The following is a 26,998-nucleotide window of genomic DNA, read 5'->3' on the forward strand; positions in this document are numbered from 1 at the left end:
TGTGAAGGGAATGGGGCTTAGTGGTTGAGTGCTTATCTAGCATACATGAAGCTTTGGGTTTGAGTCCTCAGTACCACATAAACAGAAAAGGCTGGAAGTGGCATTGTGGCTCAAGTGGTACAGTGCTAGCCTTGAGCAAAAGAAGCTGATGGACAGTACGTAGGCCCTGTGTTCAAGCCTCAGGACTGGCAAAAACAAACAAAAACAACCAGATCAGTGGGAAGGGGAAACTGGGACTTGGAGCTTGCAAGTTGCAAATCCAAAGCCTGGTGCAAGTGGCTCATCCCTCTAATCCTAGCTACTCAGAAGGCTGAGATCTGAGGATCATGGTTCACAGCCAGCCTGGGCAGGAAAGTGAGTGAGACTCATATCTCCAATTAAGCTCCAAAAGAAAAACCAGAAGTAGAGCTGTGGCTCTTGTGATAGAGCACTAACTCTGGGCAAAAAAAAAAAAAAAAGCTTAGGGACAGTGCCCAGGTCCTGGGTTCAAGTTCCAGTTCAGCACCAAATTAAAATCTAGTCAGAGGCTATTGACTCATGCCTATAATCCTAGCTACTCAAGAAGATGAGGTGAGAGGCTCTTAGCTTCAATTAACTACCAAAAATGTGGAACAAGAGGTGTAACTCCAGTGGTAAAACACCAACATTAAACAGAAAAGGCCAAGTGATAACCCAGTACTGGTGGCTCACACCTGTAATCCTAGCTACTCAGGAGGCTGAGATCTGAGGATCCTGGTTCAAAGCCAGCCCAGGTACTAAAGTCCATGAGACCTATGTCCGATTAACCACCAGAAAAGTGGAAGTGGTGCTATGGCTCAAGCAGTAGAACACTAGCCTTGAGCTGCAGCGCTCAGGGATAGCGCTCAGGCTGAGTTCAAGCTCCATGACCTACAAAAATAAAAAGCCAAGTGAGAACATGAAGCCCAAGGTGTGTATATATTTTGATTGTGTGTGTGGATCCTGGGTTGTACTCAGAGGAAAACCCATGAATTGGTATGCTAATGCTAAGAACTGAGGTGTGAGACTTCAGTTCGTGGCTGGTATTCCTCACTTTTCTCTCCTAAGCTGCTCAGTAAACAATCCTTTCCTGATTTTCTTCAGCAGTAGAGAAAGTGACATTCGAGCAAATGCCTAAGACGTCTTAATCAAGAGACATTGGGTGCTAGTAGAAAGTGCTTTGCCAGGGCCTGCATCTGGCCTAGGTGCTAGGGAGGATGTACAGTTGACTTCTGTGGGGAGCTGGGAGCCGTGCGGCTGGGGTGGGCAGTCATCTCTAGGTCCCAGCAACTTAGAACATCAGACAGGCTCAGGCTGCCCTTGAACTCCAAGCTGCATTCCCCGAAGGAAAGGAATCCGTGGTGCTAAGCATTGGAGGGAACCCAAGGTGTGGAGAAGATGGAGGGCCACTGTCTAGACTTCATTTCTCAGGGCATGGGGAAAATACCATGATGTTGGCTGTGTAGGGTGTGATGTGGGTGAATCACCGGTTGCTTGCAGCCAGTTATAGCTGGGTTAGAAGAGTCCTTCTGCTTCCCTTAGTTACCCCACGGGCTGAAGGATTGACACTTGGGCACCCCTCTAGCTGGGCCCAGTTGGGAAGCCAGGTCTAGAAGGTAGACCTGAGTGCCTGCCTGATGGGAGACACTGCGCCCTGCCCGTGGTGAGGTGGCAGACTGGCTTATGATGCTGAGATGTTTAAGAAGTGTCATGGGAGGTGAGGGCAGGATGGAAGAGGGACTTTGCCAGGTACAATTTCCTAGACGTGACATAGAAGTTACCAGAGAACAAGGGAGGAACGATGACAGCGTGGGAAGCACCGGGAGCATCTGAGGACTAGCAAGTGATCCTTTGGCAGAACATGTGGGGAGAAGTCCTGCTGTGTTAAGCTGGTCTGTGGGCAACAGGGAAGCATATTTTCCAAACAGGACCCGAGCATCCACTCTCCTGCTGCTTCACTCTCAGATATGGCTTGCTGTGCTGAGCAGGCTGCCTTTAGGCCTCTGCTAAGCCATGCCTGACAAAGTGCATCTGCAGGTGGAAGAGATGCCATGGGAAAAAGTCAGCTTCAGTGGTGTTAAAGGGTAGGCAGGCCGGGCTCTGGTGGCTCACACCTGTAATCTTAGCTACTCAGGAGGCTGAGATCTGAGGACCATGGTTCGAAGCCAGCATAGGCAGGGAAGTCCATGAGATTTATTGGCAGTTAACCATCAAAAAAACTAGAGGTGGAGCTGTGGTAAAGAGCTAGTCTTGAAGACAAAGGCTGAAGGATAGCGTCCAAGTCTTGCGTTTAAGCCCTTAGGCACTGGGCACAGTCAGAAAGATGCTAAAAGCTACATAGGAACAGCCAGGAGTCAGGGTTTGCTTCCATGGAAAAAAACACACAATGGGCTTTCTTTAGAGAGTTGTAAATTCCCATCCCTGGAGATGTCCAATCAGGAATCAGCCTTCTGCCACAAGAAAATTGGTGAATATGGAAGTTATCCAGTTCTTGGGTACCATATATTTTACTGAAGTCACACATCCCAAGTAAAGAACAGGTACAAGAGCAATGCTCATTAGGACAATGCGCTAGGAAATTGCTGTTACTACATTTGAAAATCCTTCTGGGGGCTGAGAGATAGCTCTATGGTAGAGGTGCTTATCCAGTGTGGAATGAGACCCAGCATCACAGAGGGGAAAAGTCTGCAAGTGATTTGCTCTATCAGTGAGGAAAGTTGTACCAGTGCACTTTTAAAGGGCACAATGATCATATGATCACAATGGCAGGACTTGGATGCCAAGGAAACTTCTTTTCTGCCCTGGGAATTCAGACTTCCTACTACTGGCACACAGTTCTGGTCTGTTAGGAGACCAGTACTGTGTTAGGGTGCAAGGGGAACTCTGTTGGAGATATTCTTAAGACCTGTAAAGGACTGTGTAGCCTTTTATACTCTGCGTGTGTGTGCGCGTGTGTGTGTGCGCGCGCGCGCGCGCGTGCGTGCCAGTCTTGGAGCTTGAACTCAGGGCCTGAGACCTGTCCCTAGGCTTTCTCAAGACTAGAGTTCTACCACTTGAGTCACAACACCACCTATGGTTTTTTCGATGTATGGGGTACCGAGGAATTGAACTTCATGTATGCTAGGCAAGCATTCTACCACTAGGCCAAACTCCAGGCCCCACCTTTTGCACTTTTGAAGGCAGTTCTATAAGCTTTGGTTCATTTGAGCATTGGCACCTGTAGAGCTTTTACCCCTGTTTTGCAGCTGAGGTTGCAGAAGTAGAGAATGAGCCTAATGCTGGACTGCAACTAGTTTTCTAGCTAGCACAGACATTGACTTAGAGCAGTTTAATTGCTCTTCAGTTCAGCTACCAGTCTTCACTGTATAAATCTCAGATTCTCAAACTATATCTCCCTTTGGGTATGAAGCCTCATCTCAGAACTCAGAGGGGAACTCAGGTGGAACCAGGAATAAGCGGGCAAAAGCAATGCATCAGAGGCTATAACTCGCACATGAGCAGTACAGGGGCAAATGACTGTCAGAATTAACTGTAGGGCCTAAGGACCGGAGCATGTTAACTGTGTGACCCTGGGCAAGTAACTCGTTCTATCTCCAATCTGCCTTGGGTAGAATAGGCTCAATTTCTACCTGCTAAGAATAAGAATGGTGAGAATGTAATTGTAGGGCTACACAGGATATCACCTGACAGTGGCCAGAGCTATCTGACTTGGCCTTTGCAGTTGTGGGTCTGGAGAAAGGCCTTGGGTTTCTGGAGGTGAACAGATGTGGAGTCAAGTGCCAATGTCCTCTCTATCAGGAATATCATGTGCCTTTCAGAATTCAGCCATTCCCAGTAGTTTTCCCTTTCTCTTAAGATGCCTAGAGCATGATGGATGCTGAGATGTCTACCCATGAATAGTTGGAGTGATTAGAGCTCAAGCACTTTAGTCCCTTCTGCCTTTTACTTATATGGTGTACCCAAACATACACCCAAGGAGCTGACAGGTCAAAATGCTTAATCCTCCAGAATAGGTAAAAGCCTTGCAAAAAGGCTCTCTCCCTGCTAGAGTGAAACTCTTGCCTCTTTTCCCATCACTTTATACAAGAAAATACCCTTCTGGGTTTCCTCAGTATGACTGAAGGGACTGAAGCTATCCAAACCCCACTCACAGCCCTTCTTTTTTTTGTCCGAAGGAATTTGGGGGAAAACGAGGCAACATCACTGTGGATTCCTTCCTAACTTCTCAAAACCAGTCATCTCCTAGGTTACAAACTGGGCTGGCATGGGGTGGGGCAGGGTGAAGGCCGGGTCAGATTTGCAGCTGTGGTAGGGTTTGGAGGATAAGGCACGAATGTGGCCTGCAGGCCTGATCCAGCCCTGAATCAATATGGGTAACTTAAGGCAGCTCTCTTTTCAGAACTTTGGTGCAATGAGGTCAAGTGTGGGTAATTTGTGAGGTCCCAGGAACATCAGATTCTAGTGGCCTGGGAAGACATCCCTCAGAGCAGGAAGTCTGAGCCAGACAAAGAGTAGACAGGGTTTTCCTGGAAAGAGAAAAAAATGTCACAAAAGTGCAGAGGGGGAAATAGGACGTTTCCAGTGGAGCGCCTCTGAAAAGGCGCCCGGGCGGTGAGGTAAGTCCTAGAGCGCAGACTAGACTGGTCTTGACTGCTAAGGGAAAAATGGATTTGGGGTCTGTAATTCTAGGGGAGCCTCACCATATGGTGTACCCAAACATACACCGAAGGAGCTAACAGGTCAGAATGCTTAATCCTCCAGAATAGGCAAAAGCCCTGCAAAGAGGCTCTCTCCCTGCTAGAGTGGGTTTGGGGCGGGTCACCCTAGTTTCTAATAGAAGATGAGGATGGGGGAAGGTTCAGATCAGGAAGATGATGGATAAAGGGGACCTCGAGGAAGAGAAGAGCCACTGCTAGGCGACGCGTTCACTGGTACCTGCTGAGTGCCAGGGGTGCCGGGCGTCCCCTGGGAGATGCTCCCGGCTTGAGCCAGGCCGCCCAGGCCCCGTGGGCGGGCCACCCGGAACCTGCGCCTGAACCTGCGCCGGAGCAGCAGGTGACCACTTGGCTGGAAGGGGAGGGGCGTATTTAAGCTTCCTAAGTGGGCCCTCCCTCCCCATGGGGCAGGGGCGGGGCCGTGGTCTAGGGCAGCCGGGGGATGCGGATGGAGCCCTCCCAGAGCCGCAGGGCGGGGTAGAGAGGCTCCTGGAAGGTCGCGTGGAAGGTAAACAGGTGGCCCATGCAGTCCGTCACATCGTAGAAGCCCAGGACGCCGGCCTCGTAGTCCAGGAAGACGCCGATCCGGTCCGGGTCGTGGCGGGGCCGCAGGCGGCTGCGCTGCCCATCGTGGAAGGCCCAGTACTCCAGGTCGAAGCGCTTGAGGCACCAGGACTGGCGGTTGCAGCCCAGGCGGGCGGCAGCTGAGGCTCCGTGGCGCATTAGGGACGGGTAGGCCGCGCCCACCCACCAGCCCAGGCCGGCCTCCTGCACGTCCACCTCCCAGTAGTGGCGGCCAGCGGCGAAGCAGTCTCGACTCAGCACCTGCCAGAGTTCATCGAAGCGCGAGGCGGGCACCGGCCCCAGGCAGCCCAGGAGGCCGCTGCGCACGGTCAGCCGGTCGGCCGAGAGGCGCAGGCGCGCATGCATGGTGTCGGGGTCCAGGGTGGGCGTGCGTGCGTCTGCGGGGGGCGGGGAGAGAGGAGGTCTGGTGGGCGGGCCCAGACGAGGACACGCCCATCCCCCCCCTGGGGAAATCACGGCAGGCTAGACTGACTTCTAACCTGGACTCTTTGGGGCGAGCTGCCACAGGCCTGGGAAGAGGAGACGGGACTGTGCACCCTACAGGCCCTTTGAATTTTCTTCTTCCACGGAATTTTCTGTCCCCCCTCTTTTTTTTTTTTTTTTGCCAGTCCTAGGGCTTGAATTCAGGGCCTGAGCACTGTCCATGGACACATCACGTCTTGCTCAAGGCTAGAGCTCTACCACTGGAGCCACAACACCATTTCCGGCTTTTTTCTCTATATGTGATACGGAGGACTCGAACCAAGCACTCTACCACTAGGCCAAACTCCCAGCCCTTGCCCATTTCTTAAAAATTCATTAGGTATAATCCCATTGAGGTTTGGGAGAGATGGGAGAAGGATGGAAGGAGTGACATTGATCAACTGGTATGTTGAATTATGCAACTACTGAAAGGTAATAAAACAAAAATTTTAAATTACAATAAACAAATATTTACAGGGAGCTGGTCGTTCATGTTTTTAACCCTAGCACTCAGGAGCCTGAGATCTGAGGATCACAGTTCAAAGCCAGTCTGGCCAGGGGTCCCTGAGACCTTTTTTTTTTTTTGCCTGGGGCTTCACTCAGGGCCTGGGCAATATCCTTTGCCAGTTGAGCCACAGCTCCACTTCCAACTTTTTCTGTGTATGTGGTTCCAGGGAATCAAACCCAGGGCATAGTAGGCAAGCACACTACTACTAGGCAACGCTCCCAGTCCCTCCCTGAGACTCTTATCTCCAATTAACCACCGGAAAATCTTAAGTGTTAGCCTCGTGGCTCACACCTGTAATCCTTGCTACTCAGGAGGCTGAGATCTGAGGATCATGATTCAAAGCCAGCCCAGGCAATAAAATCTGTGAGACTCTTATCTCCATTTAACCACCAGAAAACTGCAAGTGGTGTTGTAGCTCAAGAGGTAGGGCAGTGGCCGGGAGTTTGGCCTAGTGGTAGAGTGCTTGCCTAGCATGCACAAAAACCCGGATTCAATTCCTCGGTACCATATGCATAGAAAAAGGCCAGAAGTGGTGCTGAGACTCAAGTGGTAGAGCTCTAGCCTTGAGAAAGTCCAAGGACAGGGTTCATGCCCTGAGCTCAAGCCCAGGACTGGCAAAAAAATAAATAAATAAATAAAATAAAAAAATAATTAAAAAAAAAAAAGAGGTAGGGCAGTAGCCTTGAGATGAAGAGTTCAGGGACAACGCCCAGGCCCAGAGTTCCACGACTGACAAAAAAACAAAAAACAAACTTACTCAAGCCCTTGAGGTGGCTCACGCTTGTAATCCTAGTTACTCAGGAGGCTGAGATCTGAGGATCAAGGTTCAAAGCCAGCCCAGGCACAAAAAAGGACCTAAGACTCATATCTCCAACTAACCCCTAGAAAACGGGAAGTGGGGCTTGGCTCAAGGGTAGGGTGGTAGCCTTGAGCTGAAGAGCTCAGGGACAGTGCCCAGGCCCAGTTCAAGCCCTATGAACCATGAAAGAAAGAAAAAGAAAGAAAGGAAGTAAGAAAAGAGAGAGAGGGGGGGGAGAGAGAGAGAGAGAGAGAGAAGAGAGAGAGAGAGAGAGAGAGAGAGAGAGAGAGAGAGAGAGAGAGAGAGAGAGAGAGAGAGAAGAAAAAAATCAGAAGTGGAGCTGTAGCTCAACGTGACAGAGTGCTAACCTTGACCAATAGAGCTCAGGGACAGTGCCCAGACCCTGAGTTCAAGCTCCAGGATTGGCAAAAAAAAAAAAAAAAAAAGGCCGGGAGGAGAGGAGAGAGACAGAAACAGAGAGACAGAGAAATGAAAGTGTAAATCTGCCTAAATTTTCAACATCATGAGATATTTATATCCTTTGCAAAGATAAAAGATAATATTTATATTATTGAGATAGAAAATAGTTCAAGCTATGCTGTTATATAAAAATTACAAAAGAATAGAGCTTGATTCCATCTTAAAACATCTGCACACATTTTAAATGCTTGTAAGAACAGATGCCAAAATATTGATGATATTTATATTGAGGAGGAACCACTGTTTTCTCTGCTTATCTGGCTATTTATGTCTGTGATTTTAATCACAATGCATGCATTGCCGTGATAATTGTCTTTTTCTTTTCTTGTGGGCTGAACAAAGGCCTCCTGCAGGCAAGGAGGAGTTTGGCAGTGAGTTTGGCCTCGTGGTAGAGTGCCTGCCTAGCATCGCAAAGATGGGGGTTCGATTCCTCAGTACCACGTACATAGCAAAAAGCCAGAAATGGTGCTGCGGCTGTGGCTCAAGTGGTAGAGCTCTAGCCCTGAGAAAACCCAAGGACAGTGCTCAGGGCCCGAGCTCAAGCCCAGGACTGGCAAAAAAAAAAAAAAAAAGTTTGTACAACTACTTAAAGAAATACAAGAAATCTGGTGGTGGCTCACGCCTGTAATTTTAGCAACTCAGGAGGCTGAGGTCTGAAGATCAAGGTTCAAAGCCAGCCTGGGCACAAAAGGACCTGAGACTCTTATCTCCAATTAACCTCTAGAAAATTGGAAGTGGGGCTTGGCTCAGGAGTAGGGAGGTATCCTTGAGCTGAAGAAATGGGAAGGGCACTGAGGCTCAAGGGGTGGGCGTGGTAGCCTTTAGCCTAGAGTTGAAGAGCTCAGGGACAACACCCAGGCCCTGAGTTCTAGCCCCCCTCCCCCAAAAAAGTGTTGCACTAGAGACACAATTCAAGTGGTACACTGCCAGCTATGAATGAATGAAGTTGGTTAAGAACTCAAGGGGATGCCAGGAGTTTGGCCTAGTGGTAGAGTGCTTACCTAGCATGCACGAAGACCCAGGTTCGATTCCTCAGTACCACATACATAGAAAAAAGCCGGAAGTGGTGCTGAGGCTCAAGTGATAAAATGCTAGCCTTGACAAGTCCAAGGACAGTGCTCAGGCCCTGAACTCAAGCCCAGGACTGGCCAAATAATAATAATAATAATAATTTGGTTACCTCTCTATACATCACCTTTATAATAACAATAAAAAATAATAATGTGGTTGTCCTAATGTAAAAAGGTAGTGGAGTGGAGCTGGCTTCTCCAGTGCTCTCCTCATCTCTGCTTCCACCCTGCCCACCCTCTCTCCGCCCTGGGCTCACATTTTAGGAAGAGTGATCTCTCTGGTGAAGGGCTGATTTTCAACAAGGTGCCTGGCTTGGTACTGGAGGAGCTGGAGAGCTGGCTGTTTATGTCTGTAATGAATTTGAGTGGTGAGAAGTAAATGCTCATATCATATACTCAGCACAAGCAAAGCATACTAAGAGTCTGGCAAAACTCCAAATTCATATCACCTCACCCTAAGAAACACATGCAAAGTTAAAGGAGATGCAAGTTTCACATCAGCAGCAGGGGCCAGCAGGTGAGAACTCTGAATAAGAGCAAGAGCACAGAACCACATAATAATACCATTAAAGCCTCATCCAGGGCCAGGAGGCCTCCAGGCACAGGCAGCTTCCCAGGAAGAAGGTGCAAAGCAAGGAATCAGAGCTGAGCTTATGGAGAGGCCAAGTTCTCAGCAAGAATAGAGGGTGGAAAGCTTTCCCCTGGGGCCAGGTTGGACTTCCCTCTGCCTGGAACCCTCCGCTGGCCGATTCCCTGTAGCTGCTTTTCTAGGTGTGTGGGCTACAGCTCTTCCCAGAAGCACTGAAGCTGCCTTTCTCTTCCCCATACCTTACCCATTTGCTTATCAACATCACAGCTAGGATGGTCTCTCCCCTCCCTCCCCCCAGCTCTAGAATCATCCATGCTACTGCCTATGTGACATCTCTACATGGGAGCATAAGCTCTTCACAATCCTAACAGGCTCAAAAGGCTCGATTCCCAGTGCAGCCATGTTCAGTGGTGGGGACAGGGGCAGTGATTAGACCAAGAGGCTCTGCCTTTGGTACTCTATTCCTCTATGAATGGAATCCTAAACTAATGATGGAGAAGACAACGAGGACTGTGTCTCCGAAGGATCTCTCTTGCCCTGGCTCCTTCCTAGCTATCTCTGCTTCCTGGCCACCATGAAGTGAGCAGCCTCCTCTGCCACGCATTCCTGCCGCCTTGCTTTTCTTTCTGCCCTGCCTTGGGTCCAAGGCAATAGATCCAGTTGACTTTAGGCTTGAGACCTCTGGAACCACGAACCAAAATTAAACTTTCCTTTAAATTGCTTCTCTCCGGTATTTGTCACAGTGACAAGAAAAAAAAATTGACTACCAAGTGCATCCTCCCAGTTCATAAAATGATCCCTCCTTCTACCAGTTAGTAGCTCAGACCCAAAGCCTCCTCCCAGATAACACCTAGACATCCTTCAGTGTGGCACGTTTACTCCCTCTGTGCCTCAGGACCTCAGCACTCGCTTTCCCCTTAGCCTGAAGAACTTTTCCCACAGGTGACCAGAGTGAGGACTTGGGCTGTGTCTGTGCTGTGCTTGTATATTCCTGTACATTTGCAAGGTACTGGAGGCTTACACCTGTAATCCTAGCTATGAGGCTGAGATCTGAGAAGTGTGGTTCCCAGGCATCCTGGGCAGGAAAGTCCTTGCGAGTCATATCTCCAGTTAACTACCAGAAAACCAGAAGTGGTGTGGTGGCTCGAGGTGGTAGAGCCACTAACCTTGAGTAAAAGACCTCAGGGACAACGCCTGAGTTCAAGTGACTGAGTTCAAGCCCCATAGCTGACAAACTAAAACCTCACTCTTCACCACAACCTCCTAAGATAACATCCTTGTTCTGATGTGGGCATTATTTTCAAGGTGACAGGCGGTCTGCAGAGCCCTGCATGTGACCAGTGCTCTCCTGTCTGCAGGGTTTTGCACTCAGGGCTCATGCTTTCAGATGCTCTACCACTCGACTTGCATCCCCAGAACTTTTCACATTAGCTATTCAGTTACGCACGCCTCCTATCCAGAGGTTCCCCAGCTGCCTGTGAAATGACTTCTTGCTCTTCTATTTTACTTCACTGCGGTTCTTACTACAGACACAAGTTTTCCGTGTCTCACGGCAGAGGGAAGGACTTTGGGGACAGATTGTGGAGCGTTTGCTTTGGGTCAGGCCCTACACACATCTGATCTGGCTCTCAAAGGATCCCTGCCCTCCAGGGACTGAAGAGTTGAACAAGGACCTGTGTGCCCAGGTGGCCTTGAAGGATGACAGAAGAGGGGAGATGGACATGGAGGAAGTGAAGGAGCCTGGGATGGGAAAGACTTCCGGTCAGCACACTGGGGCCCTGGCTGCCTGGCAGGGGTGATATCTGGCTGAACCCAGGCAGAGGCAGAGGAGGAGCAAGAGCTAGCAAGGCTGAGGTACCCCACGGCTGGAGAGGCAGGTGGGGAGATCTCTTAGGAAGAAGAGGTGGTGTCATGGAAGGCCCAGGAGCTCTGGCCACCCAGCCACGGACATTCACTGGGGGAGCTTCCTACCTGTCCACAGGTGTTAACCCCACATTGTCACATGCTGACTCACTTTTCTTCAGACGAATGTCCAGTGGCTTCTGTAGAATGCTCTGCATGGCTCCCACGAGGTCCTTGAAGAAGCTCTTGACAGGCTCGAAGGAGAGTGGCACAGGGTGGCTCAGATCAGCAAGGCTCCTCTGTCTTTGCATCTCTGGCTGGGTGGCCATGTATGCCTGGTGGGAGTGGCAAGCATCAGAAAGGCTCTAGGGGCTACTTTTGTAGGTGGAAGCAAACCGTGGACATAGCGTGTGTGTGTGTGTGTGTGTGTGTGTGTGTGTGTGTGTGTGTGTGTGTGTGTGTGTGTGTGCTGCTAGTAGTATGGGGATTGACTTCAGGGCCTTGATACTGTCCTTATCTTTTTCCACTCAAGGAGTCTCAAGGGGGTCTGCTTAGGGAAGAACTTGATGGCTACAGAAATGGCTACACATAGAAGAAATGAACGATAATTAAAACCAGTAGCCTTGACAATGAGCAAAAAGCAAGGGATGCCAAGCCCTGAAGTGCTGGAGGCGGGACCTGTGCAGCAAGGGTGCCCAGGCTACAGCTTTTCCAGCAGAAGGCCAGACAAGGTGTCTCAGGGATTTAGAGTTCAACAGAACTGGGATCTGATGCCCTCTCTGCCACCTACCAGCTGTGAGGGCCTAGGGCAGATCACCCCAACTTCTCATTTACCACATGGGGTGAGAAGATCTCCTTGCCAAGTGCAGGCAGGCACTGGTGCTAAGATCCATGCATTGGCACCACGAAGGCCAAGCAGAATGGTGGCAGTCACAATGTAACCAGCCTAACATCTTTATCATCTTCCGAATGACATTTATTTGCTGGCCTTCCATATGGTGGTGAGAAAGTCTAACCTGCATATTTCTTGGTGTGTAAATGTGGCTCAGTCCCTGGATGACCAGGTGAAATGAGGGTGTCAGGAGGCAAGGCTGAGAGCAGCAGCCCTGGTATTACCTGCAGCAGCTGAACAGGGCTGGGCTCCTGGCTGATACTCCACATCTGGGTGCAGAGATCGTCCAGGACTTTAATCTGCTTCCCAAGAGACTCCACCTGTTCCTGGTACGCCTGGAGGGCCAGCTCCACGCTCTTATCAATGAACGTTTTGGCCAGCACTTGCTCTTCATCAAGTAGTAATTTGAGCTCAGTGAATTTCTCTGTCAGCCAGGCTTTACTTGACTCTGCATGAACCTAGAGAGAGAGAGAAAAAGAGAAACAGAGGGGGGAGGGGAGGGGGAGGGGAAAGGGAGAGAGGGAGAGAGGAAGAGAGGGAGAGTGGGAGAGACAGACAGAGAGAACCAGTTTCAGTCAGTAAGTTCAACAACCAGGAAATACAGAAAAAAATTGCTTCTACAAAGTCAGTGCAGTGAGGTGGCCAATAGAACACAGAATTAGCTCAAAAACTAAAGCTTCCCTCAGTACTGGTCATAGCTGATGCAGCATTTATGTAAAGAAACAGAGATCTCACTGTCTCTCTCAGGCTTGTTTGTTTGTTTTTAGTTGGTCATAGGAGTTGAACTGTAGGCCTGGGTGCTGTTCCTGAGCTCTTCAGCTAGTACTCAACCACTTGAGCCACAGCACCACTTCTGGTTTTTCTGGTGATTAATTGGAGATAAGAATCTCACAGACTTTTGTGCTCAGGCTGGCTTTGAACAGTGATCTCAGATCTCAGTCTCCTGATGATTACAAGAGTGAGCCACTGGTTTGTTTGTTTTTTGGGAGAGGGTCTTACTGTGTTGCCCAGGTTATCCTTAAACTCCTGATCCTCCTCTAGCCTCTGTAATTCTGAGATTATAAGCATGTAGGCATGTACCACAAGAACTTGTGAACGATATTTTTTTTTGCCAGTCCTAGGGCTTGAACTCAGGGCCTGAGCACTGTCCTTGGACTTTCTCAAGGCTAGAGCTCTACCTTTGAGCCGCAGCACCATTTCTGGCTTTTTCTATCTATGTGGTACTGAGGAATCAAACCAGGGTCTTTGTGCATGCTAGGCAAGCACTCTACCACTAGGCCAAATGCCCAGTCCCAAGGATACATTTTTGGTGCTTGTCCTGGGGCTTAAACTCAGGGCCTGAGCACTGACTCTGAGCTCCTCTTGGCTTGAGGCTAGTGCTGTACCACTTGAACCATGGTTCCATTTCTGGCTTTTGTGGTGGTTAATTGATAATGGTTTCACAGACTTTCTTGCGTGGGCTAGTTTGAACTACGATCTTCAGATCAGCTAGGCTTATAGGCATGAGCCACAGGTACCCACCTAAAGATTCTTTTTGAAGGAAAAATTTTGTTTTAAATCTCACAAGAAAACAACACTAAAAAGGTGGATATGGGGGCCGGGAGTTTGGCCTAGTGGTAGAGTGCTTGCTTAGCATGCAGGAAGACCCAGGGGTTCAGATTCCTCAGTACCACGATACATAGAAAAAAGCCAGGAAGTGGTGCTGTGGATCAAGTGGTAGAATACCAAGCTTGAGGAAAGTCCAAGGACAGTGCTCAGGCCCTGAGTTCAGTCCCAACAACTGGAAGAAACAACAACAAAAAAACAGCCTAGTGATAGGGTGCTTGCCAAGCATCCATGAAAGCCTACACAGAAAAAGCTGGAAGTGTTGCTGTGGCTCAAATGGTACAACACTAGCCTTGAAGAAAGACCGATTAGAATGGCTTTTGTTGTTATTATCATTGTTGTTATGGAGGACACCTTCCTAGAAGTGACACACCATGAAAGGAGCGTATGTGTTCTGTTGCATTGCAGCAGAGAGGCCGGGACAAGCTCGCTGCTCTGCACTGGTTACACAGGGAAAAGCCATTCATCTGAAAAGCAGTCCATAAAGCAGGTTCGAAAACAGATCAATAAACTCAGTGCATGGTCCAACGGCTGTCTGTTGTGGTAAAGCCAAACAGCAGGTCTTGTGCAAGTGCCACTGCAGAGGAAAGGAGGACATCCTAACAGGCTTCAGTTCCAGGATCTCCCTTTAGGGTTTGGTCATCAAGAGAATGGACTAGACAGAGACGAGAGAATGGGACATCCCTCGAGCATGTTTCCCTGCATCCCCTCCAGCTGCCAGCTCTCACAGAACAGCCTCACTCGGCTTCTAGCTCCTGCTTTATGCATATTGTTGCATTCATTCATTCATTCATTCATTCATTTACTTGTTGTCGAATTGTTTTGTTATGGGGTTTGAACTTAGAGCCTTGTACTTGCTAGGCAGGCACTTTGCTACATGCACTGCTCCCCCAGACTTCTCTCACATCTGAAAATACAAAAGTTCCTAGCAGAGAATTTAGAAGATTCAGAAAGAACAGACATCTAGTCCCAGGATTTGAAGGGAAGTTAGGGTAGCAGGTTTGTGTTGGGGCGTCTCCCTGCACTTCCAGGTGTTGGCAGCTTAACAAGAATGAACAAGGAAACCCTTTAGCATTTATTGGTTCAGAATTATGGACTAAGGTCCTCCTTTCCTCTGCAGTGGCACTTGCACAAGACCTGCTGTTTGGCTTTACCACAACAGACAGCCGTTGGACCATGCACTGAGTTTATTGATCTGTTTTCGAACCTGCTTTATGGACTGCTTTTCAGATGAATGGCTTTTCCCTGTGTAACCAGTGCAGAGCAGCGAGCTTGTCCCGGCCTCTCTGCTGCAATGCAACAGAACACATACGCTCCTTTCATGGTGTGTCACTTCTAGGAAGGTGTCCTCCATAACAACAATGATAATAACAACAAAAGCCATTCTAATCGGTCTTTCTTCAAGGCTAGTGTTGTACCATTTGAGCCACAGCAACACTTCCAGCTTTTTCTGTGTAGGCTTTCATGGATGCTTGGCAAGCACCCTATCACTAGGCTGTTTTTTTGTTGTTGTTTCTTCCAGTTGTTGGGACTGAACTCAGGGCCTGAGCACTGTCCTTGGGCTTTCCTCAAGATTGGTATTCTACCATTTGATCCACAGCACCATTTCTGGCTTTTTCTATGTATGTGGTTACAGAGGAATTGAACCTGGGTCTTCCTGCATGCTAAGCAAGCACTCTACCACTAGGTCAAACTCCCAGCCCTTTTGTTGTTGCTGTTGTTGTTTTGTCTTGTTTTGTTTTTTGAGACAGGATCTTGCTTTATAGCCCAGGCAGGACTGAAACTCGCTGCGTAGCTCAGGCTAACCTTGAACTCATGATTCTCTTAATGTCATCCTCCTAACTGCCAGGATTACAAGTATGTCTCACCTCACCCAGCTCAAACTCAAAGTATTACTGATATGATTTCTATCTAAAGTAGTGATCGGGGGTGGGAGGGAGGAGAATAGGGACAAAAACATGACAGGGGGTGTCAATGTGTGAGAAGTAATACACTTACTACCTGATGAATGTAACTGAAACCCTCTATACATTATCCCAACAATTAAAAAAAATAAAATAAAGTACTGAAAAAAAGCCATTCTAATAAAGTCATTATATTCTATATTTGGGGAAAACCCTGAAATTGTCTGTCTGACATTAGGAAGATGGCTTAGGGAGTCATGGTAGCTACATATAATGGGATTGCCTTCCCAGCTCACACAGGGGATGGGTGTGGTCAACCAGGCCTGTCACGCCAGCTATTTGGAGGTATAAAGCAAGAAGATCACTTGAGCCCAGGAGTTGGAGGTTAACCATGGCAGCATACTAAAACAACAGACTGACCAGTTTGGTGTGTGTGTGTGTGTGTATGTGTGTGTGTGTGTGTGTGTGTGTGTGTGTGTGCATGTGCATGTGTGTACTCGTCCTGGGACATGAACTCAGGGCCTGAGCACTGTGAAGGCTAGCACTGTACCACTTGAGCCACAGCTCTACTTCTGGCTTTTGGATGGTAAATTGGAGGTAAGAGTCCCACAGACTTTCCTGCCCAGGCTGGCTTTGAATCATGATCCTCAGATCTCAGCCTCCTGATTAGATTACAGGTGTGAGCATCAGATATCTGGCCAAACTGATAGTTTTTAATGACATCAATGATAGAATTTTAAAATAACATAAAGAAGAGTTTTGTCCCTAAACAAAGGCACAAACCCATACACAAAATGACATTAGCTTTTGGTTAATGAAGGAGGAGGGCGGGGATGTAGCTTAGTGGTAAAGTGTTTACCTGGCATACGTGAGGCCCTAGGTTTAATCCTGAACATTACAAAAAATAAAAACAAAAATAACAATAAGGGGGCCTGGAGTTTGGTCTAGCAGTAGAGTGCTTGCCTAGCATGCACGAAGACCCAGGTTCAATTCCTCAGTCCCACATACATAGAAAAAAGCAAGAAGTGGTGCTGTGGCTCAAGTGGTAGAGCTCTGACTTTGAGAAAGTCCAAGGACAGTGCTCAGGCCCTGAGCTGAAGCCCAGGACCGGCAAAAAAAACAATCAGGGGGCTAAGATTTGAGGATCATAGGTCGAAGCCAGCCTGAGCAGGAAAGCTCATGAGATTCTTGTCTCCATAAAACCACTCAGAAAAAGCCAAAAAGTGGTGCTGTGGATAAGTGCTGGTCTTGAGCAAAAGAAGCTCAGGGACAGCACCCAGGCCCTGCATTCAAGCACCAGGACTGGCAAAAAATAAAGTAAAATAAATAATAAAAAAGAAAGTAGAGAGCTTTGACATAGAAAATTCTCTTTCCTTTCAAATACACAAAGATCAATACTTAAAAGGAAATTTTCAGATCCAGAACCAAAGCGCAGAGCCAGTATGGGCCGTGGGGTCACGGGCTCCAGCAGGCACCCGGCTAGAGGTGTATGGAGGAGATTGCTGCTCCTCACTGGGCCTGAATGTCTAGAATGGCCCCTAATTAGTAAGTAGCTGTTCTATTCCATCTCTGAACTAGGAAAAAGCAAGGCATCAGGTCATCCATCCAGGTCTCCATGAAATCACCAGCAACACAAACAAACAAAAACAATGGGCTGACACTCTGCAGGCTTAGAGTTTCTGTTCATGGAACTACAACCTAAGGTCAAAAACACACCTGCAACTGCAGAAACACAGCACCTCTATAATGGTTTGTGTGAAGTGTCCCCTCGACAGACTCAGGCACTGAACATGCGATGACTACATTGGGAGGTTCTGGAAACTGTAGGAGGGGGGGCCAAACTAGAGAAAGTAGGCTACCAAACGATGGGGGTCCTTGGGGGCTAAAACTTGTTCCCTAGCCCCCTGTGCCATGAGGAGGAGCCTTCTGCATGTGTGCCATAGAGGTAGTACGTGGTGATCAGGCTGACCACCAGCCCAGACTCAACACAGCCACCGGCTATGGATTGAACCCCCTGAAAGGGTGAACTAAAAAACAAACCTTTCTTCCTGGTAAGTTGTTCTGCCAGGCATGTTGGTATAGTGCTGGAATACAAGACCCCTCCCATGCCTATGCCCCAGAATATGGAGCTCCCCAAGGGCCACCCTCAGAGCTCAGGGCCTGGGGGAGATACTCTGTAAGTGTGGCAAATTACACACAAGAATGACCCATGCGTGCCTCACCTCCAGCTGGGGGGCATGACATTTGAACTGTATAAACAACATGTCCCAAAGTACAGGAAAGCCAGCACATTGCACAGAAGAAAAGAAAATCTCACAGTGTGAACAGTGGTTGTGCTGAAGTGATAGGATTATTCTTGAATTGTTATTAGAAAGTCTGCTTCTTAGCCAGGTGTGGTGGCTCACACCTGTAATCCTAGCTACTCAGGAGGCTAAGATTGGAGGATTATGGTTCGGTTCAAAGCTTCAAAGCCACCCTTGGGCACAAAGTCACAGAGTCCACGAGACTTTTTTTTTTTTTGCCAGTCCTGGGCTTCGGCTCAGGGCCTGAGCACTGTCCTTGGACTTTCTCAAGGCTAGAGCTCTTCCACTTGAGCCTCAGCACCACTTCCGGCATTTTTCTATGTATGTGGTACGGAGGAATCGAACCCGGGTCTTCATGCATGCTAGGCAAGCACTTTAACCACTAGGCCAAACTCCCGGCCCCGAGTCCACGAGACTTTTATCTCCAATTAACCACTAGAAAACTGGGAGTGAGCCAGCGTGGTGGCTCATGCCTGTAATCCAAGCTATTCAGGAGGCTGAGATCCGATGATCAAAGTTCAAAGCCAGCCCCAGCACATAACACTTGAGGCTCTTACCTCCAATTAATCTCTAGAAAATGGGAAGTGGGGCTTAGCTCAAGGGTAGTGTGGTAGCCTTGAGCTGAAGAGCTCAGGGACAGCATCCAGGCCATGTTCAAGCCCAATGACCCCCCTCCCCCAAAAAAGAAGAAGAAAGAAAGAAAAAAGAAAAAAAGAAAACTGGGAGTGGTGCTGTGACTCAAGGGGTAGGGCGGTAGCTTTGAGCCAAAGAGCTCAAGGACAATGCCCAGGCCCAGAGTTCAAGTCCCACGACTGAAAGGCAAAAAAAAAAAAAAGGCTGCTTCTTAATCAACAATTGAATTGGTGATGTCCAACAGAAGTCAGGCTGGTAATATGAAAAGAAGTGGGGGAGCAGTAGGGCCAGTGCGGGACTAAGAGGTTTGGGAAACATATGCCTATTTCATGGACATTTACACTGCTCAACTCTGCTAGCTCCCACTGGCACATGGGGGGAGTGTGGTGGAGGAAACAATCTTCCCATCTTTCAAAGTCTAATTTTTTTCTTTGTTAGTCCTGGGGCTTGAACTCAGGGCCTGGGTACTGTCCCTGGGTTCGAATCCTCAGTACCACATACACAGAAAAAGCCAGAAGTGGTGCTGTGGCTCAAGTGGCAGAGCACTAGCCTTGAGTCTAAGGACAGTGCCCAGGCCCTGAGTTCAAGCCCCAGGACTGGCAAAAAAAAAAAAAGTCCATAATTAGGCACTGGTGGCTCACATCTGTAATCCTTAGCTACTCAGAAGGCTGAAATCTAAGGGTCATGGTTTGAAGCCAACCAGGACAGGGAAGTCAGTGAGTTATCTCCAATTAATCACAGAAAAAGCCAAAAGTGGAGCTATGGCTCAAGTGGTAGAGCAGTAGCCTTGAACATAGAAAGGAGCCCAGGAGCCAGGCACGGTGGCTCACACCTATAATCGTAGCTACTCAGGAGGCTGAGATCTGAGGATCATGGTTCAAAGCCAGCCCAGGCACTAAAGAAAGTGAGAGTCTTCAATTAACCACTAGAAAATGGGAAGTGGGGCTATGGCTTAAGTGGTAGGGTGGTAGCTTTGAGCTGAAGAGCTCAGGGACAGCGCCCACGCCCAGAGTTCAAGCCCTATGACTGACAAAAAAAAGAAAAAAGAAAGGAGCTCAGCGTCAGCACCCAGGCCCGTAGTTCACACTCCAGGACTCAAGATGGGGGATTGGGGGGGCGGGGAGGGGAAGAGCCTCATGGTCTTTTTCTGCTCAGGCTGGCTTTTTTTTTTGTTGCCACCAGTCCTGGGGCTTGAACTCAGGGCCTAAGCACTGTCTTTGGGCTTTCTTAAGGCTAAGCTCTGTCACTTGAGCCACAGCACCATTTCTGGCTTTTTTTTTTTTTTAATGTATATAGTACTGGAGGAATCAAACCTGGGTCTTCATGCATGCTAGGCACACCCTCAACCACTAGGCCAAACTCCCTAGCTTCAAATCTCCATCCTCAGATCTTAGCCTCTTGAGCAGCTAAATTATAGGCATGAGCCACTAATGCCCAACATTTTTTTTTTTTTTGAGACAAAGTCTTATTGTGTTGTCCCGACTGATCTTACTCTCATAGGTTTTAATGATCTTCCTGAGTAGCTGGGGTCTGGGCATGCAGCACCATTCCAGGCTAAAATATAAAACTATTCCATATAAAATTGTACAATTAAATGTAAACATAAAATGTGGTCTTTTCCATGCCAGTGGCTCATGCCTGTAATCCTAGCCACTAAGGAAGCTGCGCTTTGAGTTTGATAGCTCCAAGTTAGCTCATAAAGGAAAGTCCATGAGCCTCATCTCCAGTTAATCACCAAAAAATCCAGAAGTGGAGCTGTGGCTCAAGTGGTAGAGAGCCAATACTTAGAGATAGTGCCCAGGCCCTGGGTGCAAGCCTCAGGATCTGCACACACACACAAGATGGTCATCATGTGGATGTACACTTGTGAGAAACTGACAACAAATCTTGCCAATTGCAACACATGTGTGCTATTATGTAACTTGTAGCACTTGGCTATAAACTAGGTAAACTAGGTAAAAGTGCAGGAAATTTCTCGGTACTCTCTCTGCACTTTCTAGTGAACCTATAATTATTTCAAAGGAAAAAGTTAAAAAAAAAAGAAACCTTCTAGGCCTTCCCTTCAGCCCCCATCTGGTCCGATTTCCCAGAGGCCTCTACCCCATGTCTGCTCCAAGATTTACAGACAGTGGACTTAGCCTTACCTGCTCTTCAGCCTCAACAGCCTGAGGGCCGTATCAGCACTTGTGGAGATGCACTTTGTAACTTGGCAACTTTCACTTGCCCAGCCCTTTTCAACTCATTTATCTTCCTTGCCCCATAGTCTCCTTCTCAGTGACTCCAGGGACACTATTCATCTTTATAATGGGCCCCCAGGCCATTGCAGTGTATAGGAGCCTGGCAGGGAATAAATGTCAGGCAAATGGGAGTCAGTTCCATGGCCTGGCCTGAGCTCTGGGTCTAACATTAGCATTATGGCCAGAGCTGGTTTCCTCTTTACCTGTGGGGTCAGTCAGGGGTTCATGTACATCCCAGTGGGCCAGGTGCCGAGGGAAACCCCACCCAGCCCGAGAGGAGAGGCAGCCAACAAGCCCAAGTTAGGAGGGGAAGAGGGCCTCTAAAGACCTCTAAACAACTGTCTCAGGTGAAGCTGGAATGCTGTTCTTGGAAGCCCCAGCCTCCAATCCCAAACCCATTTAAATAAATAGTGTATGCCAAAGGAAGCCTGAAGAAAGAATTTATTCATAGATGATACTTATTACCAAGTTAATTTCCTTTGTAGGAGGGTAACCTTAAAAATTATTTGCATGAGGGCCTGGGAGTGTAGCTTAGCGGTAGAGTATTTGCCTAGCATGCATGAAGCCCTGGGTTCAATTTCTTGGTGCCACATACACAGAAACATCTGAAAGTGGTACTGTGGCTCAAGTGGCAGAGTGCTAGCCTTATGCAAAAATGTTCCAGGACAGTGCTCAGGCCCTGAGTTCAAGCCCCAGGACTAGTAAACAAAAATTATTTGCATGTTCACCAGCAATACATCTGACAAAGGCCTAATATCCAAAATATACAAAGGAGCTTAAAATATTAACACCTGTCCACAAACGATTAAACTAATCAACATATGGACAAAGGAGCTTAATTAAGAGAGACTTCTCAGAAGAAAAGGTAAGAATGGCAAATACACATATGAGGAAATGCTCAGCATCTCTGGAAATACAAATCAAAACAACTCTGAGATTCAGAATTTCATCTCACCTCATGACTGGCCACCATCAAGAACTCAGCGAATGCTGGCAGGGAGGTGGGGAAAAGGTCCCTAGTGCACTGTTGGTGAGAAGGTAAAATAGTACAACCATTCTGGATAATGTCCTGGAGGTTCCTCAAAAAACTAAAGAGAATTTCCCTATGACTCAGCTGCACCAATTTTGGGGATCTACCCAGAGCATGACAAGCTAAGATACAGTAGACACATGAGCATCCATGGTCAAGTGTGAATAGTCATTTCCTTTTCACAATAAGTTATATAAACAGCCCAGATGCCCTATAACAGATGAGTAGATTAATAAAATGTGGTGCATATACACAGTGGAATTTTACTCATTCATTAGAAAGAGTAAGATTACATCATTTGCCCGTAACTGGATTGACCCAGAAAAATCAAACTAAGTGAGGTAAGCCAAACTCAGAGAAACAGTGCATGTTTCCTGTCAAATGTGGAAGTTAGATCTAATATACAACTGGACATGATAAGTTATACAAGACTCCAGGCATTCACACACACACACACACACACACACACACACACACACACACTAAGGAATCGAAGCCAGGGTTTTGTGAATGCTAGGTAAGCATGCTACCACTAGGCCACACTCCCTGCCCTAATTTTTCATTCTTGTTCCTCCAAAAGGGTCCCCTAAATCAGAGAAGTCGCAAACCCCATCAACTCTGACCCTCCCTTTGAGCTTGGTCTTTTTTTTTTCCTGGTCAAATGTTGCACTAGGGGGGGACACTTGTGTTCCCAAGAGAAATGGGAGCATCTCTACTTGCCTTGAGCTTCTCTCCAGCATCTTCTATCTCCGTTATGTTGTCAGCATGCTGCTGCTTCTTGGTAGCCAAATGCTCCAAACAGTCTTGGATGAGCTTCTGATGGGAGGGAGGAAAACAAAAGCTGAAACACCATCTCCTCCCAGATCGCTCGCTCTCCTCTCCCCTCACCTGGATTCTTTTGCAGCCAAGATATCTGAGACTTGGAAGGTCTTGAGTCTTGCCTAGTAGTGTGGCAAGATGGGAGATGAGCTGAGCGTTCAGAGGCCCATGGCAGAAATTCCTAGGGTCTGGAGGTCTCCCTGCGCCTCACCTTCCCAATTTCTGCTCTTTGAAATGGCTGTTATTCCAAAAGTCTGCTGGTCCCCATCCCCGGGAAGTGTGACCGCCCTCATCTAGCTTAGTATTCCTTCTAGCTAGTCTTCCAATAGCTACTGGGCCTGATGGCAGACTCCCAGTGGGAATGGTTGGGGGAGGCCCTGCGAAGCCTTTGCTCAAACAGGGTTACTAGGACCTGCCAACTGCCATGGAAGGCCGAGGCCCCAGACAAACGATCTCAAGCACAAACTCCTGAGTGAGAGGAGGCAGAGGTGACCAAGACCTGAGTCCCAGCTCAGCTCCCTCACCTGTCTAGACCTCTGTCCTGGGCACTAAGGAGGGCTTGGCAAAGTGAGGTGCTCAACACAGGCTGATCTGTCATCTTAACATCATCAACCCTTCATGATGAAGCATACACCTCTGGTTTGTTTCTGCTGGTTCTAGGGCTTAAACTCTGGGCCAGGGTGCCCAGAATTTTTGCTAAAGACTGGCACTCTACCACTTGAGCCACAGCTCCACTCTTGCACACAGCTTTGTTTAAAGGGTGGAGTAGAACCAGGAGAATGGTCATAACTCAATATAGCTTGGCTTCAGCTTGGGGATACACATTCTTAATGCAGTGACTCAGAAGCCATCTCCTGTTCATCACAGACCAAGAACATGCCATCTCCAGGTGGCCATGCTCTCTAGCCATAGGCACTTCTGTCTGGGCAACTGCTGCCACCCTATGTGTACTTTCAGGGTCAGTTCCCATGGCCACCTCCCCCACCCAGCCTTCCTGGGCTTCCTATTTGCTCACTGACCACTGCCTTGGACTCCCCGGTTACACTACTGATCCAATTGCATGGTCACTGTCTGTTCCCAGGCAGCCAGGCAGCTCTGCCTGATCCACGGCCCCGGTGTGTACTGAATGGATGTTTGATGATGGATGTATGGATAGGAGTGGGCATGCAGATGCAAAAATTGGTGTGTATAGGTAGAGGAGGGTAGACAAAGAGAAGATGGAACAACTGAGAAAGACCTTTAAAACTTATTTCTGGAAGCAGGCTTGTTCACTCAGGTTTTTTTTCCCCTCTTGGGCCTGGGCCTTGAACTCAGGGCCTGGACTCTATCCCCTGAACCTCTCTTTGCTCAAGTTAGCACTCTACTACTAAGCCACATTCCCAGCCTTTTTTGTTGTTGTTGTTAGCACAATTAAAGCATTTATTATTCCATGTCTTGAAGTTGTGCCAGATAACGGTTATTTGCTTGCACAAACAAAATACAGAGTCATTATACATTAAGATTTATACTCCAAATAAGCTACAAAATGGAATCACTAAGAACAAGTTAGACCAGAATGTTGATATTGTCTGTGGACTCAAAACCCAGCAGAGAGAAACTACAAGAAGCAGAAAATGTAGCAACTACATGACTGGAAATAATTAACATTTTCGGCCATATCAAATGTCCCTTCTTAATGCAATAAAGCATGAGGATTCTTTGCATCCAAGCATCACACAAGTGTGTTTTAATGCACTTTTGTAAATTCTGATTCCTCATTTATTTTAACAGCTCTAATGCCTTCCTTCCTGCCAGTAACGTGACAAGACCTGTGGCCTTGTGCATGAGATATGGATGGAAACAGAGACAACTGATCAAAAACTGAGTCTTCTCTCCACCACATGTCTGTAGAGCTGCACAGACAGGCATGCTGCAGTGTAATCTAAACTGCAGGCTGAAGGGAGAAGGGATGAGAAAGAAAGCAGGACACACACAGTACACGAGTCTAAAGCACGTTCCATGAGTAGGCATCATTGGACTGCATGGACCAGGGTAAGTCCAGCAGACAGATTTGCTCTAATTTCTATACATTCACAGAGCAGAAGGGAGGGGATTCCAGGAACCAAATAGCATGGATGGCTTTGTATTTGAGGAAGCTGTTCTAATACAACAGGAAACAGCAGAACTCTATTCTTGTCATCGCACTTTGAGCCCAGTCAAGTTTGAGCTGAGCCAGCATTTGGGCTAAAGCACCCAAAAGGTCAGTGTAGGAAGTGTTAGAGACAAGGACTTGGAGGTAACAGGCTTAGTGGCCCCTCATCCTCCTCTGAAACTTCCTGAAAGACATTTAACATACAGCTTTATATTTCCTCCTCTAAAATGTCAGCATGAAGACAGGTGCTGGTGGCTCATGCCTGTAATCCTAGCTACTCAGGAGGCTGAGAGCTGAGGATCACAGGTCAAAGCTGGCCCAGTTCAAAAGTACATGAGACTCTAATTTCCAGAAAACTAGAAGTCCCAGCCTGCTTTTTTAAAAACAATTTTTAAGAGTTATTTTGGAGATCTATTCTAGTAGACTTTCCTGCCCAGTCTAGCTTCAAACCCATTACCCTCCAGATTTCAACCTCTTGAGTAACTAGGATTGCAGATATATATCAGTGGCACCTGGCCAAGAGCCACCATTACAAACACTTTAGAGACATCCAAAAGGAAGGCTCTGGAGGGTCTTTTCTCTTTTTTTGTTTTTAGGAGCCAGTCCTGAGGCTTGAACTCAGGGCCTGAGCACTGTCCCTGAGCTTCTTTTCGCTCAAGGCTAGCACTCACCACTTGAGCCCCAGTGTCACCTTTAGCCTTTTCTGTTCATGTGGTGCTGAGGAATCGAACCCTGGGCTTTGTGCATGTTAGGCAAGCACTCTACCTCTAAGCTACATCCCAGTCCCTCCGGGGGTTCTTGAACCTAAGATTCTACAAACTTCCTGATTTTACCTTGCAAGTTGTGACAGCAAGTCGTTCTGAGCAAAATGGGGTGTGCAGGATGTAATATCATGAGGGTGTAGGGTGGAGCTCATTGCAGACTTCTTGGAGGTGGTGGCACACCTGTAGTCACAGAGGCCCTGCTTTGCCCAGCTTTCACGAAGCCCAGAGAGAGGAGAGACTAGCCCAGTTCCCCAGACCCATGGCTATGGGAGGGCTGGGACAGAAATCCAAAGACAGTGGCTACCATCAGACCGGTGAGGACTACAAGATGAGAATGGAGTTTGTAGATGATAGTTCAGTGGCTAGAATTCAGGGTTCAAGGTCAGTCTCTAGTTCCAGAACTACCTTCAGTTATCTGAAGGTGCGGCTGATAAACGGCAGGCCTCGGCTGCTATCTGGAAGGGTTGTGTCTGTGAAGGCAGGTGGTAGTCAGGTAAGCAGGTGGGCAGGTAAGCAGGTGGGCAAGTAGGTGGAGGGGCCTTTCAAGCTTTCAAGGATGTTATGAATGGAGTCTGTATACAGTCACTTTCTCAGAACATCGGATAGGATGGCTCAGAGGCACTCACAGCCGTTTTCTAAAGGGGTGCATAGAAGGGCTCCCCTCTCTTCATTAGAAGGTAGCTTTATCTTCCAGCTCAGGGCAGGCAGTACATGGCCTACAGGCCTGCCATGGTCAGTGGATGAGGTCCAAGACATCTGGCTACCACGGGGGCATCCAAGTCCCCCCCAGCTCCCAACCATCCTCATCTCAGGTTTAGGGGGTGGTCTTGGCTCACCTTTGCTCTTTCCTCAGTATCCCCATTTAGGGACCCTGAATTTCCAGCCTTAACTGGAGAGACGTGGGCGCGCCCTCCTCCCCCGCCCGTTACTCTTGGCTCCCCTCGCCCCGCAGCCCCCCCCACCCCCGGCGGATCCCCTCCTGCGCGCGGTCCCCACCTGCACGCGCGCCACCTCCTCCCGCGCCAGGTCCACCGGGTGGCCGCGGTGCCTGCCCAGCGCGGGGCAGAGCGCGCACACGCAGCAGCCGCAGCGGCGACAGAAGAGCTCGGCCGGGCGGTCCTTATGTTCTGGGCAGCGCCCGGCACGGGCTTCCGGGGACTCGGCGGGGTCCTCGGGGGTCCCGCATGGCGTCCAGCTCCCCGCCATGCCCCGCTCCGGCAGTGCAGCGGGCAGGGCTCCGGGGAAACGAAACCTCGCCGGGGGCGGGGCGGGGCGGGTCCTGGGGCGCGGCCCTTGGAGAGGGGTGGCAGGGCCCACGAGCCAGCGAGCGCAGGGCCGGGCCCAGGCAAAGTGCTGTCTGCGTGTGCCTGGGACCCGAGTTTCCTGGGTGACCATGGCGGTGGCTAGGCCTTGGACTCTCTTATCTCTTCCCTACCCCAAGTCTGGCTCCAGCAATAGCTGCTTCACGACTGAATATTTGTGGAACAAATGGAGAAAGTTTCATTGATTAAAATGTCTAGCCAGATGTTTATTGTTATTCTTTCCATTGCACATTTCTGTGTTTTTTTTTGTAGAGATGGATTTTTGTGTTTGTGGTGCTGGAATGGAACTCAGAGCCTGGAGCATACGAGGC

General features: G+C 48.5%; 1 protein-coding gene across 2 annotated transcripts; it reads right to left on the minus strand.

The window, feature by feature from the left end:
- Positions 1–2,975: 2,975 nt before the first annotated feature.
- Trim14 (tripartite motif containing 14) lies at positions 2,976–26,571 on the minus strand. Of its 2 annotated transcripts, XR_016534974.1 has the most exons (7): positions 26,362–26,571; positions 22,372–22,467; positions 12,164–12,397; positions 11,220–11,382; positions 8,874–8,966; positions 4,933–5,674; positions 2,976–4,523 (listed from the first exon to the last, which is right to left on the minus strand). XR_016534974.1 is itself a non-coding variant. In XM_090330306.1 (6 exons), the coding sequence occupies exons 1-6, from the start codon at positions 26,569–26,571 to the stop codon at positions 5,139–5,141; spliced, it is 1,332 nt and encodes a 443-aa protein (XP_090186432.1). In that variant the 3' UTR covers positions 4,809–5,138. The 2 variants fall into 2 exon arrangements, 1 of the variants encoding a protein (XP_090186432.1); XM_090330306.1 differs by lacking the exon at positions 2,976–4,523 and having other exon boundaries at positions 4,809–5,674.
- Between the last annotated feature and the right edge of the window lie 427 nt (positions 26,572–26,998).

Source organism: Megascapheus bottae, chromosome 3 (assembly GCF_031878675.1).
Source record: "Megascapheus bottae isolate mThoBot1 chromosome 3, mThoBot2.hap1, whole genome shotgun sequence".
NCBI lineage: Eukaryota > Metazoa > Chordata > Mammalia > Rodentia > Geomyidae > Megascapheus > Megascapheus bottae.